Source organism: Triturus cristatus, chromosome 4_1 (assembly GCF_964204655.1).
Source record: "Triturus cristatus chromosome 4_1, aTriCri1.1, whole genome shotgun sequence".
Lineage (NCBI taxonomy): Eukaryota > Metazoa > Chordata > Amphibia > Caudata > Salamandridae > Triturus > Triturus cristatus.
In genome coordinates this window covers 80420993-80438726 of record NC_140585.1, presented here as the reverse complement: position 1 = coordinate 80438726, position 17734 = coordinate 80420993, and the positions used below count along the sequence as shown (strand labels likewise).

Sequence of the window (17734 nt, the reverse complement as noted above, 5' to 3'; positions counted from 1 at the left end):
TAGCTCAGCAAGATTTTGCTGTAGCTACTGTGAAGGGTTATTTATCGGCTTTGTCGGCATTCCTTTGCTTGCCGGATCAGCCGTCTTTGTTTAAATCACCTATTGTATTACGGTTCATTAAGGGCCTTACCAACACATTTCTGCCCACTCCTTTTATTGTGCCTCAATGGGACTTAAATCTTGTCTTAACTTACTTGATGGGTTCTCCATTTGAGCCCTTGCGCAAGTGTCCCTTAAGGCTATTGTCTTTTAAAACAGTTTTTCTCATTGCCATTACCTCGGCAAGGAGGTTAAGTGAGCTTCAAGGTCTGAGTTTGAAACCCCCGTTTTTGACAATTCATGCTGAAAGAATGGTTCTCAGGACCAGGGCTGCTTTTCTGCCTAAGGTGGTAACTCCTTTCCATCGGGGGCAGTCCATTAACTTGCCTACCTTCTATCCTCCCCCTCACCCTTCCAAGGAGGAGGAATGGCTTCACCGCTTGGACCCTAAAAGGGCGGTGAGTTTTTACCTCGATAGAGCTAAAGACTTTCGAGTGGATGACCAGCTCTTCCTGGGCTTCATTGGCTGCAGGAAAGGCAGAGCGGTGCACAAGCGCACCCTTTCCAGATGGATTATCTTGTGCATCAAGATCTGTTACTCTTTGGCCGGTAAGGAACCTCCAGAGGGTATAAGAGCTCATTCTACCAGGGCAAAGTCTTCTACATCTGCCTTAGCTAGAAGTGTTCCTGTTGAGGACATTTGTAGAGCGGTAATTTGGGCCTCCCTCCACACTTTCGCGAAGCATTACTGCTTAGATACCGAGGTGAGGAGGGACGGACACTTTGCACGTTCCATCCTTCGGGACTTTTTTGTATAGAAGGGTGGACACCCTCCTCCGGGAGTGGGGACTGCTGTGGGAATCTATTCACAAGGTGAGGAATCCACTGGCAGATGTATCCATCAGAAGAACAAGTTACTTACCTTCGGTAACGCTTTTTCTGGTGGATACAGTATCTGCCTGTGGATTCCTCACTGACCCACCCGCCTCCCCATTGTCCACCCTTGTATACCTACAGTAGTAATAATGTGTCAAATGTATCTTTTTACTGTCAAAGGACGTGTGTTTTTTCTTTTGCTTTCCTGCATTGACTTCACACTGTGTGTGTTGGTTTGTATATTATGTACTGTGTATACTGTATATATATATTGTTGTCGGTCCGCCCGTGTGCCTCAAAGGCACGGAAAAAAAGGGTGGAACTGACGTCATCACGCCGACGAGCCCCTCTTATGGCTCCAGGGATGTCAGCGGAGTCGTGAGCAGGAGCCATTCTATTGTGACGTCGACCTAGTCAGCGTGGAGAGCTACAAAATGTTCTGAATGTTGCTGGTGCAGGGGATATTCACAAGGTGAGGAATCCACAGGCAGATACTGTATCCACCAGAAAAAGCATTACCGAAGGTAAGTAACATGTGAGACGGTTTTTAAGTGCTGGCTGTGGGGATGGTGTAGGAGCGCTGGCCGCAGGAGTGGTGTATGAGAGCTAGCCACAGGGATGGTGTCGGAGATCTGGCCGCAGCAATTTTGTAGGAGAGCTGGCTGCAGGTATGGTGTAGGAGTGCTGGCCGCCTGAATGGTGTAGGAGCGCTCTCTGCAGGGATGGTGTAGGAGCACTGGCCGCAGGAATGGTGTAGGAGCACGGTCTGTAGGGATGCTGTTGGAGCACTGACTGCAGGGATGCTGTAGGGGAGCTAGCTGCAGGAATAATGGAGCGCTCGCTGCAGGGATGGTGTAGGAGCACTCGCTGCAGGGATGGTGTAGGAGCGCTGGCTGCAGGAATGGTGTAGGAGCGCTGACTGCAGGAATGCTGTAGCAGAGCTGGCTGCAGGAATGCTGTAGCAGAGCTGGCTGCATGAATGGTGTAGGAGAGCTGGCCGCAGGAATGGTGTAGGAGAGAAGTTCACAGGAATGGTGTAGAAGCGCCGGCTTCAGGAATGGTGTAGGAGAGCTGGCTGCAGGAATGGGGTAGGAGAGCTGGCCGCAGGAATGGTGTAGGAGCGCTAACTGCAGGAATGCTGTAGCAGAGCTGGCTGCAGGAATGCTGTAGCAGAGCTGGCTGCAGGAATGGTGTAGGAGAGCTGGCCGCAGGAATGGTGTAGGAGAGAAGTTCTCAGGAATGGTGTAGGAGCGCTGGCTTCAGGAATAGTTTAGGAGAGCTGGCTGCAGGAATAGTGTAGGAGAGCTGGCTGCAGGAATGGGGTAGGAGAGCTGGCCACAGGAATGGTGAAGGAGAGGTGGCCGCAGGAATGGTGTAGGAGAGCTGGCCGCAGGAATGGAGAAAGATCACTGGCCGCAGGAATGGGGTAGGGGAGTTGGCCAAAGAAATGGTGTAGGAGCGCTGGCTGCAGGAATGGTGTAGGAGCGCTGGCTGCAGGAATGGTGTAGGAGAGCTGGCTGCAGGAATGGTGTAGGAGCGCTGACTGCAGGAATGCAGTAGGAGAGCTGGCCGCAGGAATAATGTAGGAGCGCTGGCTGCAGAAATGGTGTAGGAGAGCTTGCCACAGAAATGGTGTAGGAGAGCTGGCCGCAGGAATGGTGTAGGAGAGCTGGCCATAGGAATGGGGATGGGAGCACTAACTGCAGGAATAGTGTAGGAGAGTTGGCCGCAGGAATGTGGTGGTAGAGAAGTTCACAGGAATGGTGTAGGAGCGCTGGCCGCAGGAATGGTGTAGGAGAGCTGGCGGCAGGAATGGTGTAGGAGAGCTGGCCGCAGGAATGGTGTAGGAGAGCTGGCCGCAGGAATGGTGTAGGAGAGCTGGCCTCAGGAATGGTGTAGGAGAGCGGGCTGCAGGAATGGTGTAGGAGAGCTGGCCGCAGGAATGAGGTGGGAGCACTAACTGCAGGAATGGTGTAGGAGAGTTGGCTGCAGGAATGGGGTGGGAGTTCTAACTGCAGGAATGGTGTAGGAGAGCTGGCCGCAGGAATGATGTAGGAGAGCTGGCTGCAGGAATGGTGTAGGAGCGCTGACTGCAGGAATGGTGTAGGAGCACTGACTGCAGGAATGGTGTAGGAGCGCTGACTGCAGGAATGGTGTAGGAGAGCTGGCCGCAGGAATGGTGCAGGAGCGCTGGCTGCAGGAATAGTGTAGGAGAGCTGGCTTCTGGAATAGTGTAGGAGAGCTGGCTGCAGGAATAGTGTAGGAGAGCTGGCCGCAGGAATGTGGTAGGAGAGCTGGCCACAGGAATGGTGAAGGAGAGGTGGCCGCAGGAATGGTGTAGGAGAGCTGGCTGCAGGAATGGGGTGGGAGCACTAACTGCAGGAATGGTGTAGGAGAGTTGGCCACAGGAATGGGGTGCGAGTGCTAACTGCAGGAATGGTGTAGGAGAGCTGGCCGCAGCAATGGTGTAGGAGCGCTCTCTGCAGGGATGGTGTAGGAGCGCTGGGTGGAAGAATGGTGTAGGAGCGCTGGGTGGAAGAATGGTGTAGGAGCGCTGGCTGGAAGAATGGTGTAGGAGCGCTGGCTGCAGGAATGGTGTAGGAGAGCTGACTGCAGGAATGGTGTAGGTGCACTGACTGCAGGAATGGTGTAGGCGAACTGACTGCAGGAATGGTGTAGGAGAGCTGGCTGCAGGAATGCTGAAGGAGCGCTGGCTGCAGGAATGGTGTAGGAGCACTGACTGTAGGAATGGTGTAGGAGCACTGACTGTAGGAATGGTGTATGAGAGCTGGCTGCAGGAAAGGTGTAGGAGAGCTGACTGTAGGAATGGTGTAGGAGCGCTGGCTGCAGGAATGGTGTAGGAGCGCTGGCTGCAGGAATGGTGTAGGAGCGCTGGCTGCAGGAAAGGTGTAGGAGCGCTGGATGCAGGAATGGTGTAGGAGAGCTGGCTGCAGGAATGGTGTAGGAGAGCTGGCTGCAGGAATGCTGAAGGAGCGCTGGCTGCAGGAATGGTGTAGGAGAGCTGGCTGCAGGAAAGGTGTAGGAGCGCTGGCTGTGGGATGGTGTAGGAGTGCTGGCTGTGGGGATGGTGTAGGAGCGCTGGCTGTGGGGATGGTGTAGGAGCGCTGGCTGTGGGGATGGTGTAGGAGCGCTGGCTGTGGGGATAGTGTAGGAGCGCTGGCCGCAGTAATGGTGTAGGAGAGCTGGCTTCTGGAATAGTGTAGGAGAGCTGGCTGCAGGAATAGTGTAGGAGAGCTGGCTTCTGGAATAGTGTAGGAGAGCTGGCTTCTGGAATAGTGTAGGAGAGCTGGCTGCAGGAATAGTGTAGGAGAGCTGGCTGCAGGAATAGTGTAGGAGAGCTGGCCGCAGGAATGTGGTAGGAGAGCTGGCCACAGGAATGGTGAAGGAGAGGTGGCCGCAGGAATGGTGTAGGAGAGCTGGCTGCAGGAATGGGGTGGGAGCACTAACTGCAGGAATGGTGTAGGAGAGCTGGCCACAGCAATGGTGTAGGAGCGCTCTCTGCAGGGATGGTGTAGGAGCGCTGGGTGGAAGAATAGTGTAGGAGCGCTGGGTGGAAGAATGGTGTAGGAGCGCTGGCTGGAAGAATGGTGTAGGAGCGCTGGCTGGAAGAATGGTGTAGGAGCGCTGGCTGCAGGAATGGTGTAGGAGAGCTGACTGCAGGAATGGTGTAGGCGAACTGACTGCAGGAATGGTGTAGGAGAGCTGGCTGCAGGAATGCTGAAGGAGCGCTGGCTGCAGGAATGCTGAAGGAGCGCTGGCTGCAGGAATGGTGTAGGAGCACTGACTGTAGGAATGGTGTAGGAGCACTGACTGTAGGAATGGTGTATGAGAGCTGGCTGCAGGAAAGGTGTAGGAGAGCTGACTGTAGGAATGGTGTAGGAGCGCTGGCTGCAGGAATGGTGTAGGAGCGCTGGCTGCAGGAAAGGTGTAGGAGCGCTGGATGCAGGAATGGTGTAGGAGAGCTGGCTGCAGGAATGGTGTAGGAGAGCTGGCTGCAGGAATGCTGAAGGAGCGCTGGCTGCAGGAATGGTGTAGGAGAGCTGGCTGCAGGAAAGGTGTAGGAGCGCTGGCTGTGGGGATGGTGTAGGAGTGCTGGCTGTGGGGATGGTGTAGGAGCGCTGGCTGTGGGGATGGTGTAGGAGCGCTGGCTGTGGGGATGGTGTAGGAGCGCTGGCTGTGGGGATAGTGTAGGAGCGCTGGCCGCAGTAATGGTGTAGGAGAGCTGGCTGCAGGAATGGTGTAGGAGAGCTGGCTGCAGGAAAGGTGTAGGAGCGCTCGCTGCAGGGGATGGTGTAGGAGCGCTGGCTGTGGGGATGGTGTAGGAGCGCTGGCTGTGGGGATGGTGTAGGAGCGCTGGCTGTGGGGATGGTGTAGGAGCGCTGGCCGCAGGAATGGTGTAGGAAAGCTGGCTGCAGGAATGCTGAAGGAGCGCTGGCTGCAGGAATGGTGTAGGAGCGCTGGCTGCAGGAATGGTGTAGGAGCGCTGGCTGTGGGATGGTGTAGGAGCTCTGGCTGTGGGGATGGTGTAGGAGCGCTGGCTTTGGGGATGGTGTAGGAGCGCTGGCTGTGGGGATGGTGTAGGAGCGCTGGCTTTGGGGATGGTGTAGGAGCGCTGGCTGTGGGGATGGTGTAGGAGCGCTGACTGCAGGAATGGTGTAGGAGAGCTGGCCGCAGGAATGGTGCAGGAGCGCTGGCTGCAGGAATAGTGTAGGAGAGCTGGCTTCTGGAATAGTGTAGGAGAGCTGGCTGCAGGAATAGTGTAGGAGAGCTGGCCGCAGGAATGTGGTAGGAGAGCTGGCCACAGGAATGGTGAAGGAGAGGTGGCCGCAGGAATGGTGTAGGAGAGCTGGCTGCAGGAATGGGGTGGGAGCACTAACTGCAGGAATGGTGTAGGAGAGTTGGCCACAGGAATGGGGTGCGAGTGCTAACTGCAGGAATGGTGTAGGAGAGCTGGCCGCAGCAATGGTGTAGGAGCGCTCTCTGCAGGGATGGTGTAGGAGCGCTGGGTGGAAGAATGGTGTAGGAGCGCTGGGTGGAAGAATGGTGTAGGAGCGCTGGCTGGAAGAATGGTGTAGGAGCGCTGGCTGCAGGAATGGTGTAGGAGAGCTGACTGCAGGAATGGTGTAGGTGCACTGACTGCAGGAATGGTGTAGGCGAACTGACTGCAGGAATGGTGTAGGAGAGCTGGCTGCAGGAATGCTGAAGGAGCGCTGGCTGCAGGAATGGTGTAGGAGCACTGACTGTAGGAATGGTGTAGGAGCACTGACTGTAGGAATGGTGTATGAGAGCTGGCTGCAGGAAAGGTGTAGGAGAGCTGACTGTAGGAATGGTGTAGGAGCGCTGGCTGCAGGAATGGTGTAGGAGCGCTGGCTGCAGGAATGGTGTAGGAGCGCTGGCTGCAGGAAAGGTGTAGGAGCGCTGGATGCAGGAATGGTGTAGGAAAGCTGGCTGCAGGAATGGTGTAGGAGAGCTGGCTGCAGGAATGCTGAAGGAGCGCTGGCTGCAGGAATGGTGTAGGAGAGCTGGCTGCAGGAAAGGTGTAGGAGCGCTGGCTGTGGGATGGTGTAGGAGTGCTGGCTGTGGGGATGGTGTAGGAGCGCTGGCTGTGGGGATGGTGTAGGAGCGCTGGCTGTGGGGATGGTGTAGGAGCGCTGGCTGTGGGGATAGTGTAGGAGCGCTGGCCGCAGTAATGGTGTAGGAGAGCTGGCTTCTGGAATAGTGTAGGAGAGCTGGCTGCAGGAATAGTGTAGGAGAGCTGGCTTCTGGAATAGTGTAGGAGAGCTGGCTTCTGGAATAGTGTAGGAGAGCTGGCTGCAGGAATAGTGTAGGAGAGCTGGCTGCAGGAATAGTGTAGGAGAGCTGGCCGCAGGAATGTGGTAGGAGAGCTGGCCACAGGAATGGTGAAGGAGAGGTGGCCGCAGGAATGGTGTAGGAGAGCTGGCTGCAGGAATGGGGTGGGAGCACTAACTGCAGGAATGGTGTAGGAGAGCTGGCCACAGCAATGGTGTAGGAGCGCTCTCTGCAGGGATGGTGTAGGAGCGCTGGGTGGAAGAATAGTGTAGGAGCGCTGGGTGGAAGAATGGTGTAGGAGCGCTGGCTGGAAGAATGGTGTAGGAGCGCTGGCTGGAAGAATGGTGTAGGAGCGCTGGCTGCAGGAATGGTGTAGGAGAGCTGACTGCAGGAATGGTGTAGGCGAACTGACTGCAGGAATGGTGTAGGAGAGCTGGCTGCAGGAATGCTGAAGGAGCGCTGGCTGCAGGAATGCTGAAGGAGCGCTGGCTGCAGGAATGGTGTAGGAGCACTGACTGTAGGAATGGTGTAGGAGCACTGACTGTAGGAATGGTGTATGAGAGCTGGCTGCAGGAAAGGTGTAGGAGAGCTGACTGTAGGAATGGTGTAGGAGCGCTGGCTGCAGGAATGGTGTAGGAGCGCTGGCTGCAGGAAAGGTGTAGGAGCGCTGGATGCAGGAATGGTGTAGGAGAGCTGGCTGCAGGAATGGTGTAGGAGAGCTGGCTGCAGGAATGCTGAAGGAGCGCTGGCTGCAGGAATGGTGTAGGAGAGCTGGCTGCAGGAAAGGTGTAGGAGCGCTGGCTGTGGGGATGGTGTAGGAGTGCTGGCTGTGGGGATGGTGTAGGAGCGCTGGCTGTGGGGATGGTGTAGGAGCGCTGGCTGTGGGGATGGTGTAGGAGCGCTGGCTGTGGGGATAGTGTAGGAGCGCTGGCCGCAGTAATGGTGTAGGAGAGCTGGCTGCAGGAATGGTGTAGGAGAGCTGGCTGCAGGAAAGGTGTAGGAGCGCTCGCTGCAGGGGATGGTGTAGGAGCGCTGGCTGTGGGGATGGTGTAGGAGCGCTGGCTGTGGGGATGGTGTAGGAGCGCTGGCTGTGGGGATGGTGTAGGAGCGCTGGCCGCAGGAATGGTGTAGGAAAGCTGGCTGCAGGAATGCTGAAGGAGCGCTGGCTGCAGGAATGGTGTAGGAGCGCTGGCTGCAGGAATGGTGTAGGAGCGCTGGCTGTGGGATGGTGTAGGAGCTCTGGCTGTGGGGATGGTGTAGGAGCGCTGGCTTTGGGGATGGTGTAGGAGCGCTGGCTGTGGGGATGGTGTAGGAGCGCTGGCTTTGGGGATGGTGTAGGAGCGCTGGCTGTGGGGATGGTGTAGGAGCGCTGGCTGTGGGGATGGTGTAGGAGCGCTGGCTGTGGGGATGGTGTAGGAGCGCTGGCTGTGGGGATGGTGTAGGAGCGCTGGCTGTGGGGATGGCGTAGGAGCGCTGGCTGTGGGGATGGTGTAGGAGCGCTGGCTGTGGGGATGGTGTAGGAGCGCTGGCTGTGGGGATGGTGTAGGAGCGCTGGCTGTGGGATGGTGTAGGAGCGCTGGCTGTGGGAATGGTGTAGGAGCGCTGACCGCAGGGATGGTGTAGGAGAGCTGGCCGCAGGAATGGTGTAAGAGAGCTGGCTCTGGGGATGGTGAGGGTAGGAGTGCTGGAATGGTGTTGGAGCACTGACTTCAGATGCTATAGAAGCACTGGCTGTGGGACGGTGTAGAAGCGCTGTATGGAGGAATGATGTTGGAGTGGTACATGTGGCGATGATGTAGGAATATTGGCTGTGAAGTGGAGGATCGTTCACAGCAAAGTTGGTGGAGAAGTGTGAATTGTGGATGTAGTTTAGTAGTGCTGGCTATGGATGTTGTAGAAGTGGTGGCTGCTAAGATGGTGTAGGAGTGTTGGCTGTACTGAAAGGATAGTGAAGAATCGGTGATTACAGGGTTGGTGGAATGCTGCTGTGTGTGTTGTAGGAGTGCAGGTTACGACAATGGTCGACAAGCCTGGCTATGATGAATGGTCTGGGAACCCTAGCTATGGTGAATGGTCTGGGAGCCCTGGCTCTGGCCTGATAGCCCTGACTATGGTGAATGGTCAGAAAGCCCTGGCTATGGTGAATGGTCTGGGAGCCCTGGCTATGGTGAATGGTCTGGGAGCCCTGGCTCTGGCCTGATAGCCCTGACTATGGTGAATGGTCGGAAAGCCCTGGCTATGGTGAATGGTCTGGGAGCCCTGGCTATGGTGAATGGTCTGGGAGCCCTGGCTATGGTGAATGGTCTGGGAGCCCTGGCTACGGAATTGGTCTGGGAGCCCTGGCTACGGAAATGGTCTGGGAGCCCTGGAAATGCATGAACACAGTCATACAGTGAGGCCCCTACTAACCCTAAATGTCTCCCTCTACACCAGGCGTCTCACCCCAGAGTTTGTCTGAATGGAGGATGCAGAACATCGCCCGGGACTCTGAGAACAGCTCCGATGAGGAATTCTTTGATGCTCACGGTACGTGCCCAATGATTGACGTCATCCGCCAAGTTCTTCTTGTATGGCCAGAGGCTGCTGTCCTGGCACTGATCTCTCTGTGATTGAGCTCTGGGCCCCTGGCACTGCTGTCTGTGCCAGTCTTCGACTGAGGGCCCATCTGCTAAAACTGCACTATCTGTGTCTCTTGTCTGTGAGTGAGGGTTAGGCTGATACTGCCTTATCTCTCTCTCTCTGACTGAAGGCTTGTGTCTGCTGCATCTGTGTCTCTACTCTGTGACTGAGGGCTGGTGCCCTGACCGTTCTGCATGTGTGTCTCTTGTTTGTGACTGAGGGCTGGTGTCCTGACAGTGCAGTGTTGCATCCGTGTCGCTCGTCTGTGACTGACTGAGGGCTGGTATTCTGATAGCATGCATATGTGTCTCTTTGTGTGACTGACGGCTGGTGCCCTGCCTGTGCTGTATCCGTGTCTCATTCTGTGAGTGAGGGCTGGTGCCCTGACCAATCTGTATCCGTGTCTCATTCTGTGACTGAGGACTGGTGCCCTGACTGTGCTGTATCCGTGTCTCATTCTGTGACTGAGGGCTGGTGCCTAGACCGTGCTGTATCTGTCTCTCTTGTTTGTGACTTAGATGTCGTGCCCTGTGCGTGCTGTATCTGTCTCTTGTTTGTGACTGAGTGCTGGTGCCCTGACTGTGCTGTATCCGTGTCTCATTCTGTGAGTGAGGGCTGGTGCCCTGACCAATCTGTATCCGTGTCTCATTCTGTGACTGAGGGCTGGTGCCCTGACCATGCTGTATCCTTGTCTCTTGTCTATGACTGAGGACTGGTGCCCTGACCGTGCTGTATCTGTGTCTCTTGTTTGTGACTGAGGGCTAGACCCCTGACTGTGCTGTATCTGTGTGTCTTGTTTGTGACTGACGGCTGGTGCCCGGACCGTGCTGTATCCGTGTCTCTTGTCTATAACTGAGGACTGGTGCCCTGACCGTGCTGTATCTGTGTCTCTTGTTTGTGACTGAGGGCTAGTCCCCAGACTGTGCTGTATCTGTGTGTCTTGTTTGTGATTGAGGGCTGGTGCCCTGACCATGCTGTATCCATGTCTCATTCTGTGACTGAGGACTGGTGCCCTGACTGCGCTGTACCTGTGTCTCTTTATGTGACTGAGGGCTGGTGCCCTGACCGTGCTGTATCAATGTCTCATTCTGTGACTGAGGACTGGTGCCCTGACTGCGCTGTACCTGTGTCTCTTTATGTGACTGAGGGCTGGTGCCCTGACCGGGCTGTATCAGTGTCTCATTCTGTGACTGAGAGCTGGTTCGCTGACTGTGCTGTATCAGTGTCTCATTCTGTGACCGAGGGCTGGTGCCCTGACCATGCTGTATCCATGTCTCAATCTGTGACTGAGGGCTGATGCCCTGACCGTGCTGTATCCGTGTCTCATTCTGTGATGAGGGATGGTGTCTAGACCGTGCTGTATCTGTCTCTCTTGTTTGTGACTGAGATGTCGTGCCCTATCTGTCTCTTGTTTGTGGCTGAGGGCTGGTGCCCTGACAGTGCTGTATCCAAGTCTCATTCTGTGACTGAGGGCTGGTGCCCTGACCATGCTGTATCCATATCTCATTCTGTGACTGAGGGCTGGTTCTCTGACTATGCTGTACCTGTCTGTGTCTCTGTTTGTGGCTGTGGGCAGTTGTCCTGGTAGTGCATTTCTGCCCCTGTGCCTCTTGTCTGTGACTGGTGCCCTGACCGTGCTGTATCTGTCTCTTGTTTGTGACGGATGGCTTGGTGCCCTGACCATGCTGTATCTGTGTCTCATTCTGTGACTGAGGGCTGGTCCCCTAACTGTGCTACATCTGTGTCTCTTATCTGTGACTGAGGGCTGGTGCCCTGACCGTGCTGTATCTTTGTCTCTGTTTGTGTCTGAGGGCAGTTGTCCTGGCAGTGCATTGCTGCCTCTGTGTGTCTTGTCTGTGACTGAGGGCTGGTGCCCTGACCATGCTGTATCAGCGTCTCATTCTGTGACTGAGGGCTGGTGCCCTGACCATGCTGTATCAGTATCTAATTCTGTGACTGAGGACTGGTGCCCTGACCATGCAGTATCAGTGTCTCATTCTGTGACTGAGGGTTGGTGCCCTGACCGTGCTGTATCTGTCTCTTGTTTGTGACTGAGGACTGGTGCCCTGACCATGCTGTATCAATGTCTCATTCTGTGACTGAGGGCTGATGCCCTGACCATGCTGTATCAGTATCTCATTCTGTGACTGAGGGCTGGTGCCCTGACCATGCAGTATCAGTGTCTCATTCTGTGACTGAGGGTTGGTGCCCTGACAGTGCTGTATCTGTCTCTTGTTTGTGACTGAGGGCTGGTGCCCTGACCGTACTGTATCTGTCTCTTGTGTGTGACTGAGATGTGGTACTCTGTGCGTGTTGTATCTGCCTCCTGTTTGTGACTGAGGGCTTGTGCCCTGACCATACTGTATCCTTGTCTCATTCTGTGACTGAGGGCTGGTGCCCTGACCGTGCTGTATCTGTGTCTCTTGTTTGTGACTGAGGGCTGGTGCCCTGACCGTGCTGTATCCGTGTCTTATTATGTGACTGAGGGCGGTGGCCTGACCGTGCTGTATCTGTGTCTTATTCTGTGACTGAGGGCTAGTGCCCTGACCGTGCTGTATCTGTGTCTTATTCTGTGACTGAGGGCTGGTGCCCTGACCGTGCTGTATCTGTGTCTTATTTTGTGACTGAGGGCTGGTGCACTGACCGTGCTGTATCTGTGTCTTATTCTGTGACTGAGGGCTGGTGCCCTGACCGTGCTGTATCTGTGTCTCTTGTTTGTGACTGAGGGCTGGTGCCCTGACCGTGCTGTATCTGTGTCTTATTCTATGACTGAGGGCTGGTGCCCTGACCATGCAGTATCAGTGTCTCATTCTGTGACTGAGGGTTGGTGCCCTGACAGTGCTGTATCTGTCTCTTGTTTGTGACTGAGGGCTGGTGCCCTGACCGTACTGTATCTGTCTCTTGTGTGTGACTGAGATGTGGTACTCTGTGCGTGTTGTATCTGCCTCCTGTTTGTGACTGAGGGCTTGTGCCCTGACCATACTGTATCCTTGTCTCATTCTGTGACTGAGGGCTGGTGCCCTGACCGTGCTGTATCTGTGTCTCTTGTTTGTGACTGAGGGCTGGTGCCCTGACCGTGCTGTATCCGTGTCTTATTATGTGACTGAGGGCGGTGGCCTGACCGTGCTGTATCTGTGTCTTATTCTGTGACTGAGGGCTAGTGCCCTGACCGTGCTGTATCTGTGTCTTATTCTGTGACTGAGGGCTGGTACCCTGACCGTGCTGTATCCTTGTCTCATTCTGTGACTGAGGGCTGGTGCCCTGACCGTGCTGTATCTGTGTCTTATTCTGTGACTTAGGGCTAGTGCCCTGACCGTGCTGTATCTGTGTCTTATTCTGTGACTTAGGGCTAGTGCCCTGACCGTGCTGTATCTGTGTCTTATTCTGTGACTGAGGGCTAGTGCCCTGACCGTGCTGTATCTGTGTCTTATTCTGTGACTTAGGGCTAGTGCCCTGACCGTGCTGTATCTGTGTCTTATTCTGTGACTGAGGGCTAGTGCCCTGACCGTGCTGTATCTGTGTATTATTTTGTGACTGAGGGCTAGTGCCCTGACCGTGCTGTATCTGTGTCTTATTCTGTGACTGAGGGCTGGTGCCCTGACCGTGCTGTATCTGTGTCTCTTGTTTGTGACTGAGGGCTGGTGCCCTGACCGTGCTGTATCAATGTCTCATTCTGTGACTGAGGACTGGTGCCCTGACTGCGCTGTACCTGTGTCTCTTTATGTGACTGAGGGCTGGTGCCCTGACCGGGCTGTATCAGTGTCTCATTCTGTGACTGAGAGCTGGTTCGCTGACTGTGCTGTATCAGTGTCTCATTCTGTGACCGAGGGCTGGTGCCCTGACCATGCTGTATCCATGTCTCAATCTGTGACTGAGGGCTGATGCCCTGACCGTGCTGTATCCGTGTCTCATTCTGTGATGAGGGATGGTGTCTAGACCGTGCTGTATCTGTCTCTCTTGTTTGTGACTGAGATGTCGTGCCCTATCTGTCTCTTGTTTGTGGCTGAGGGCTGGTGCCCTGACAGTGCTGTATCCAAGTCTCATTCTGTGACTGAGGGCTGGTGCCCTGACCATGCTGTATCCATATCTCATTCTGTGACTGAGGGCTGGTTCTCTGACTATGCTGTACCTGTCTGTGTCTCTGTTTGTGGCTGTGGGCAGTTGTCCTGGTAGTGCATTTCTGCCCCTGTGCCTCTTGTCTGTGACTGGTGCCCTGACCGTGCTGTATCTGTCTCTTGTTTGTGACGGATGGCTTGGTGCCCTGACCATGCTGTATCTGTGTCTCATTCTGTGACTGAGGGCTGGTCCCCTAACTGTGCTACATCTGTGTCTCTTATCTGTGACTGAGGGCTGGTGCCCTGACCGTGCTGTATCTTTGTCTCTGTTTGTGTCTGAGGGCAGTTGTCCTGGCAGTGCATTGCTGCCTCTGTGTGTCTTGTCTGTGACTGAGGGCTGGTGCCCTGACCATGCTGTATCAGCGTCTCATTCTGTGACTGAGGGCTGGTGCCCTGACCATGCTGTATCAGTATCTAATTCTGTGACTGAGGACTGGTGCCCTGACCATGCAGTATCAGTGTCTCATTCTGTGACTGAGGGTTGGTGCCCTGACCGTGCTGTATCTGTCTCTTGTTTGTGACTGAGGACTGGTGCCCTGACCATGCTGTATCAATGTCTCATTCTGTGACTGAGGGCTGATGCCCTGACCATGCTGTATCAGTATCTCATTCTGTGACTGAGGGCTGGTGCCCTGACCATGCAGTATCAGTGTCTCATTCTGTGACTGAGGGTTGGTGCCCTGACAGTGCTGTATCTGTCTCTTGTTTGTGACTGAGGGCTGGTGCCCTGACCGTACTGTATCTGTCTCTTGTGTGTGACTGAGATGTGGTACTCTGTGCGTGTTGTATCTGCCTCCTGTTTGTGACTGAGGGCTTGTGCCCTGACCATACTGTATCCTTGTCTCATTCTGTGACTGAGGGCTGGTGCCCTGACCGTGCTGTATCTGTGTCTCTTGTTTGTGACTGAGGGCTGGTGCCCTGACCGTGCTGTATCCGTGTCTTATTATGTGACTGAGGGCGGTGGCCTGACCGTGCTGTATCTGTGTCTTATTCTGTGACTGAGGGCTAGTGCCCTGACCGTGCTGTATCTGTGTCTTATTCTGTGACTGAGGGCTGGTGCCCTGACCGTGCTGTATCTGTGTCTTATTTTGTGACTGAGGGCTGGTGCACTGACCGTGCTGTATCTGTGTCTTATTCTGTGACTGAGGGCTGGTGCCCTGACCGTGCTGTATCTGTGTCTCTTGTTTGTGACTGAGGGCTGGTGCCCTGACCGTGCTGTATCTGTGTCTTATTCTATGACTGAGGGCTGGTGCCCTGACCATGCAGTATCAGTGTCTCATTCTGTGACTGAGGGTTGGTGCCCTGACAGTGCTGTATCTGTCTCTTGTTTGTGACTGAGGGCTGGTGCCCTGACCGTACTGTATCTGTCTCTTGTGTGTGACTGAGATGTGGTACTCTGTGCGTGTTGTATCTGCCTCCTGTTTGTGACTGAGGGCTTGTGCCCTGACCATACTGTATCCTTGTCTCATTCTGTGACTGAGGGCTGGTGCCCTGACCGTGCTGTATCTGTGTCTCTTGTTTGTGACTGAGGGCTGGTGCCCTGACCGTGCTGTATCCGTGTCTTATTATGTGACTGAGGGCGGTGGCCTGACCGTGCTGTATCTGTGTCTTATTCTGTGACTGAGGGCTAGTGCCCTGACCGTGCTGTATCTGTGTCTTATTCTGTGACTGAGGGCTGGTACCCTGACCGTGCTGTATCCTTGTCTCATTCTGTGACTGAGGGCTGGTGCCCTGACCGTGCTGTATCTGTGTCTTATTCTGTGACTTAGGGCTAGTGCCCTGACCGTGCTGTATCTGTGTCTTATTCTGTGACTTAGGGCTAGTGCCCTGACCGTGCTGTATCTGTGTCTTATTCTGTGACTGAGGGCTAGTGCCCTGACCGTGCTGTATCTGTGTCTTATTCTGTGACTTAGGGCTAGTGCCCTGACCGTGCTGTATCTGTGTCTTATTCTGTGACTGAGGGCTAGTGCCCTGACCGTGCTGTATCTGTGTATTATTTTGTGACTGAGGGCTAGTGCCCTGACCGTGCTGTATCTGTGTCTTATTCTGTGACTGAGGGCTGGTGCCCTGACCGTGCTGTATCTGTGTCTCTTGTTTGTGACTGAGGGCTGGTGCCCTGACCGTGCTGTATCCGTTTCTTATTATGTGACTGAGGGCGGTGGCCTGACCGTGCTGTATCCAGGCGCGCAACACCCATTGGACTCACAGGGCTTCAGCCCCCCCCCCCCCCCCCCGTCGTGTGTGGCAGCCCGGGCGGAGACACCTTCCCGGGCAAAAAAGCAGCCGCACCCGAGCACTTCACAGGTCTTTAAAAGACCATTTGCATGTTAATGAGGCCTTGCTGTTGTTTCACCCCCTCTAAGAGCCCCTGCAGCTCCACTCTGCCTATTGCTTAAAGTTCAGCCCCCCCGAAATTTTTGCTCAGCCCCCCCCCCCCGAAATTTTTGCTCAGCCCCCTCCCCCCGAAATTTGGCTCTAGTTGCGCCTCTGGCTGTATCTGTGTCTTATTCTATGACTGAGGGCTGGTGCCCTGACCGTGCTGTATCCATCTCTCATTCTGTGACTGAGGGCTGGTGCCCTGACCGTGCTGTATCCGTTTCTTATTATGTGACTGAGGGCGGTGGCCTGACCGTGCTGTATCTGTGTCTTATTCTATGACTGAGGGCTGGTGCCCTGACCGTGCTGTATCTGTCTCTCATTCTGTGACTGAGGGCTGGTGCCCTGACCGTGCTGTATCCATCTCTCATTCTGTGACTGAGGGCTTTGCTCCTGACAGCTGCCTCAGCGCACTCGCCTGTTTTGATCTGATATCACTCAGTCTCATTCTTGTCTCTGAGCTCACTCTTTGCTCCCCTCTTTCCTCTCTGCTCCCAACCTTCCTGTCACTCACATAGATTTCTCTGACACAGACGAGGTGTTTCCCAAAGAAATCACAAAATGGAATTCAAACGACTTCCTGGACACGGACGACGCTCCAGGCGACGCCGAGGACGCCACTGGTGAGTGAGTTTCGCTGCTAGGCGCTAGCTGCACGGTGCTGGAGGGCCCCAGGGCCGTGGCTGCTCCTGGTGGGGACATCAGTCATGCAGGCATGGTCTACGAGCAGTACACACAGAAGAAGGACTAAACCTATGAGATCATGGCGTCAGCCACGTGCACATGGAGGGAGGACGCTGGGAGTGGCAGCAGAGATGGAAAGGGGTAAAAACCGTATACCGGAACCGGATGAATAGGTAGGGTAGACCATTGGGCATGGGTTACAGAAGGGGCGATGCTTCAATGCAGGGAAAGTCATCTAATGTACTTTGCATTTAAAGTAAGCACGCGCATATTAGTGCACACTGCATTCAAAGCACCAGGCAGCAGGGGTGATCTTGAAGAGGGTGTGAAACTCTGGGGCCAGGGGTGAGGAGTGAGGGGGGGAGGGAGGGAGGGAGGGTCTTCCATGCTCTTATGTAGAGAGGAATCATCCCCAGGGCGAGAGAGGACTGTAGCCTCCACTTTGGCCAGTAAGCGACTGCTCTTACTAGCCCAATCAATACCAGTGGCCATCAGTGAGCAGCAGTGATCATCAGATGCTCTGTTCCTTTCGCTGGACAGTCTCCCCAAGTCTGCACAATGGTCTCACAAGGGCACAAACCCCCAATCTCAGCACATATCTGCCCTCTATGACCTCTAATGCGCTTTGTACATAGTAGACCCAACTAACACCGAAGCTCATCACATATTAGCTGGAACATAATGTCTCCCATACACACGCTACGTCATGGTGTGTTTAATGCCCTCCATCAGACAGAAGCCGTGTCTACAGACTGCCAAGAGGGTTCTGGTGTATGAAAGCCTCTGTGTCTTCTCTACTCATGACCCCCTCCGCCACACGCTGCATTTGTAGTTCTTCTTTTTTTACTTTTCCAGTATCTAGATTAAAATAGATCCCATCTGACTGCTCGGTCCCTTTCCTACCTTCTACCTGTGGACCAAGCGTCAATGATGTATCATCGACCGCCTCTGCTCCGATTATGGCTCATTGTAAGCATCAGTGATGTATCAGCGCCCGCCTCTGCTCCGATTATGGCTCATTGTAAGCATCAGTGATGTATCAGCGCCCGCCTCTCCTCCGATTATGGCCCATTGAAGCGTTAGTGATGTATCAGCGCCCTGCCTCTCCTCCGATTATGGCCCATTGAAGCGTTAGTGATGTATCAGCGCCCTGCCTCTCCTCCGATTATGGCCCATTGGAAGCCTCAGTGATGTATCGGCGCCCTGCCTCTCCT

At 54.7% G+C, this 17734-nt stretch overlaps 1 protein-coding gene across 6 annotated transcripts in view; it reads left to right on the top strand.

Moving 5' to 3' along the window:
• The window catches only part of PITPNM1 (phosphatidylinositol transfer protein membrane associated 1), a 393174-nt gene that overhangs the window by 260899 nt on the left and 114541 nt on the right, over positions 1-17734 (top strand). For 4 of the 6 annotated variants that reach the window (XM_085651652.1, XM_085651654.1, XM_085651653.1 and 1 more), the window contains exons 7-8: positions 9160-9252; positions 16355-16459. In XM_085651652.1, coding sequence (XP_085507778.1) covers positions 9160-9252; positions 16355-16459 — 198 coding nt within the window. The remainder of the gene's footprint in view (positions 1-9159; positions 9253-16354; positions 16460-17734) is intronic. The other 2 variants (XM_085651656.1, XM_085651657.1) reach the window with 1 other exon arrangement.